This window comes from Netta rufina (assembly GCF_964035555.1).
Source record: "Netta rufina genome assembly, chromosome: 6".
Classification (NCBI taxonomy): Eukaryota; Metazoa; Chordata; class Aves; order Anseriformes; family Anatidae; genus Netta; species Netta rufina.
Genome location: NC_140129.1, coordinates 32870000 through 32873649, shown reverse-complemented (window position 1 = coordinate 32873649; position 3650 = coordinate 32870000). Strand labels below are relative to the sequence as shown.

Sequence of the window (3650 nt, the reverse complement as noted above, 5' to 3'; positions counted from 1 at the left end):
TGCAACACGCATGGTTATGCACGTGCACGCATGCAGGGGGGTGTGGGTACAGGGTGTGCACATCGATATCGGGGTGACTGAGACCCCAAACCCATCCCAGCCCCTCCCCAGCCCCACGTTCCCCTGGGCGCAACCCCAAGGCCACCCATGTGGGTACCCCGGCACCCGGTGATTCTGCCGTGCCCTGGGTGTGGGGGGCACCTCGGGGTGCCGAGGGGAGCTGTGCGCCCCCGGGACAGCTTGTGGGGTGAGATGGGAGAGGATGAGGAGGCTGGGAAAGGGTGCAGGAGGAGGAGGCAGGGTGGGGCTCCCGGTGTGCCCAGGCGGAGCCGGAGCCGGATGCTGGCACGGATGTGGTGGCGTGGCCGGGCTGGGGGGGGGGACACGGGGGACCCGGCCCCCAGGGTGCTGGCAGCAGCGAGCTGAGCCCCCTCGCCTGCCCCCACGTCCCCCCAGCCCTGGGTTTTGCCACCTCGAATGGGACATTGCCCTGCGCCCCCTCCTGCTGGCCCCCAGCACCCCTCAGGACACCCCCTCTGTGAGCCAGCACCCCCAGCGCTGCCCCAACTGGGGACCCCTCTCCCACCCTGGGGACCTGGTGCCCAAAGGCTTTGTGGCCGTCACCTTCCCCAGCACACACCCTGGGAGCACCACGACCCCCCCAAATCCCCCCCCCCCAGTAAGGCCAACATGCCCCCATCTCCCCAGCTGGACCATCCGAGGGGTAGGAGCCGTTTTGTAGCCCCTCCGCCCCCCAGTTTATGGGGACCAGGGGACCCAGGTGGGGTGCGGAGAGCCCAGGGTGGGGGCACCCTGCCCCACGGGGGGGGTCCCACAGCCCCCGAGGAGCAGAGCAAAGGCAGGAACACCCCTTTTTGTGTGTTTTTTGTTGTGTTTTTGTTGTTTTTTTTTTTGACAAATGCCTTTATTCGCTACCAGGTACGGGTCTCTGGCACGGCAGCCGGGGGGGGGCTGCGGGGCGCGCGCCCTGCCCCTGCTCAGTGCTGGATGCGGCGGATGGACTGGATCTGGTTGGTGTGGGCCTGGCTGCTGTACTCGCTGTACTTCTTGTACTCGCCGTTCTGCCTGTCCCGCTCCAGCACGTACTGGTAGCCCCGGTAGCCCGGGTACTGGTACGCCACCCACCTGCGGGGACAGCCCGGGCTCAGAGCCCCGCTCCCACCTTCCCCCTTCCCATCCTCTCCGTCCCCATGGTGGGAGCACAGAAACACCCCCAGGGCGTGGATTTCCAAGGGGAGGGGAGCAGGAAAGTGCCCCTCATTTTGGGGTCCCCCATCCGTGGGGCTGTGCTCTCCGACCCCCTTCCCTCTGCGCCCCTCCCCGGCAGCAGGACTCACGCTCCAGCGTTGACCTTGATGGATGCCACCTCCTTGTTGCCCCAGCCCATGGCCTGCAGCGAGGGGTAGTCGTCACTCAGCTCGAACTTGTGCCCCTGGAAGTTCTCGGCCTCGTACAGGGTGGCTTTGCTGTCGTTGTGGTTCTGCGGGGCGAGCGGGGCTGGGCTCAGCGGGGCGGCTGGGGACGTGGCACTGGGGTTTTTTTACGCCCGGGTGCACCTCGGGGCCGTGCCCAACTTTTTTGCAAGGCTGTGAGCCCACAGGGGGGGTGCTTCAGCCTCGCCAGGACACCCCCGGGCTGCCCAGAGGATGCTGCCCTTGTGTCCCTGTGGTCCCCAAGCATAGCACCGGGGGGGGGACCAGGCTTTGGTGACGGCAGCCACATCCCCTGCACCCACACGGGCTCCTGCCCCCAGCATCCTCCCGCTCCCCGAGGCTGCAGGGCAATGCAGGCTGCCGAAAAAGCCCCCCCCCAGCTCTGTAGGGTTTGGCTGGGCGCTGGGAACCCAGGAGTTAACAGCTGGGACACTGAGCGATGCGCACTGTCCCCCCCTTCCCCATCCTATCCCCCCCCTTACCATGTTCCCAGCCCCCATGCGCATCCATCTGCACCGCGGAGCAGCCCTGCCAGCAAGGAGCGATCTTATCTCGGCCCCTTTATTAAAGCCCGAGCATATCTGCCTGGGGATTATTAAAAGTTGGGGGGGTTGGGGGGGTGACGATGCGCCCCGCGCCGAGGCGCAGACATGCCGGCATCGCAAGCACCCGCACCGCTGCAGATGGAGAGATAGAGGCTGCGCCTGCTCGGGCACCCCGGGGGGGAGGAGGATGCACCCCGAGCATCTCCTCAGCTCCTCTCTGCTCCCCCCAAAAAGCCAGGGTTGTGGGGGGGGAGGTGAGATATGGGGACCCCATCCCAGGAGGCGGGTCCCCAACACGCGGAGCAGGAGTTGGGATGGTTTGGGGGGCTGCGTTTTGGACCCGAAGCTCGTCTCAGGATGCTTGCAGGGAGCCAATGCGCACAGCCACCCCTCCATCCCACATCCCCACGTCCCCCTGTCCGTCCCACACCCACCCCCTGTCCCCGCTGTCCCCATCCCAGCCCCCCGCCACTCACGGCACACTTGACGGGCCGAAAGGAGAGGAGGTGCTCGGTGCGGTAGCCGCTGTTCCCGCTCCAGGCTTCCCAGCGGGGGTAGTCGCCCTTCTCCAGGATGAACTGCTGGCCCTGGTACTCGGGGTACTCGAAGCCCACCCAGCTGCAGGGGAGAGGAGATGGGGGGGGTGGCGCTCAGGGACGCGGCCCCGCTCGGCAAACGGGGAAACCGAGGCACGGCGCAAGGCGGGGAGGCTGCACGGTGAGGCCCAGGGAGGAGCTGGATGATCCCAGCTCCCGAGCAGTCCCCCCCGGGGGAGCCCGGTGGCAGGGAAGGTGCCGGGGAGGTGCAGGGGGGGACGCACTTACGGGCCCGACTCCACCTTGATGGAGCGGATCTTGCGGAAGCCGCGCTCCATGATGCTGGGGCACTCCATGAGGAACTCGCAGCGCTTGCCCTGGAAGCTCTCCTCCTCCCACACCGTGATCTTGTACTGCCCCAGGGTGTCCATGGCTTCGCTGGTCATGCGGGGAGCTCGGCTGCGGGCAGAGCCCCGGCGTCACCCGGGCAGGGCGTCCCCATCCCGTGCCACCAGCCCCCTTCCCTCCCGCTGCACTCGCAGCACCCCGTCTCTCCGTGTGATACCCCTGGTGCCTGGGGGGCTTCCACCACTTCTCTGCTCCCCCCCCGTGATGAGATTTAGCCGGGTGCTGCCACCCTGCTCACCGAACCCAGCGGGGGGGTGGCCGTGACCCCAAATCACAGCACCTCTCGCCAGGCTGACCCCCCCTGCACCCACGCAGGGAGCGCAGCACCCCGCACCCGGGGTGCACAAAGGGTCGGGGGCTTCCTGGGGGGGGCACAGAGGTGGCATGGCAGCGGCTGTGCATGGGGGGGGGCGCACAGCCTGGTACTTACTCGGTCGCAGGGCACAGAGGCGAAGGTGGCGGTGCCGGGGGCCGGCTGTTCCCCAGGCCCTATATAGGCGAAATGGGGGTGGCAGGGGGGGCAGGCGCTGTGTCAGCGGGGTGGGGGGGTGCCGGGGTGCCCACCCGCTGTCCATTCCACTCAGGCAGCGTGGCGAGAGCGGCTCCCCCCCTGTTTCCCCCCCCCCCCTTCCCAGCGCTGACAATGCAAGAGCCGGGCTGTGTTTGCGCAGGGGCTCAGGGGCACAATGGGCCGAGGGCCTGACGCA

The 3650-nt window shown here is 67.9% G+C and overlaps 1 protein-coding gene across 1 annotated transcript; it reads right to left on the bottom strand.

The window, feature by feature from the left end:
- Positions 1–998: 998 nt before the first annotated feature.
- On the bottom strand, positions 999–2981 carry CRYBA2 (crystallin beta A2; the record flags this gene model as incomplete). The annotated part of the gene is made up of 4 exons (XM_084288644.1): positions 999–1146; positions 1359–1501; positions 2476–2617; positions 2824–2981. The coding sequence occupies 4 exons, from the start codon at positions 2979–2981 to the stop codon at positions 999–1001; spliced, it is 591 nt and encodes a 196-aa protein (XP_084144770.1).
- Between the last annotated feature and the right edge of the window lie 669 nt (positions 2982–3650).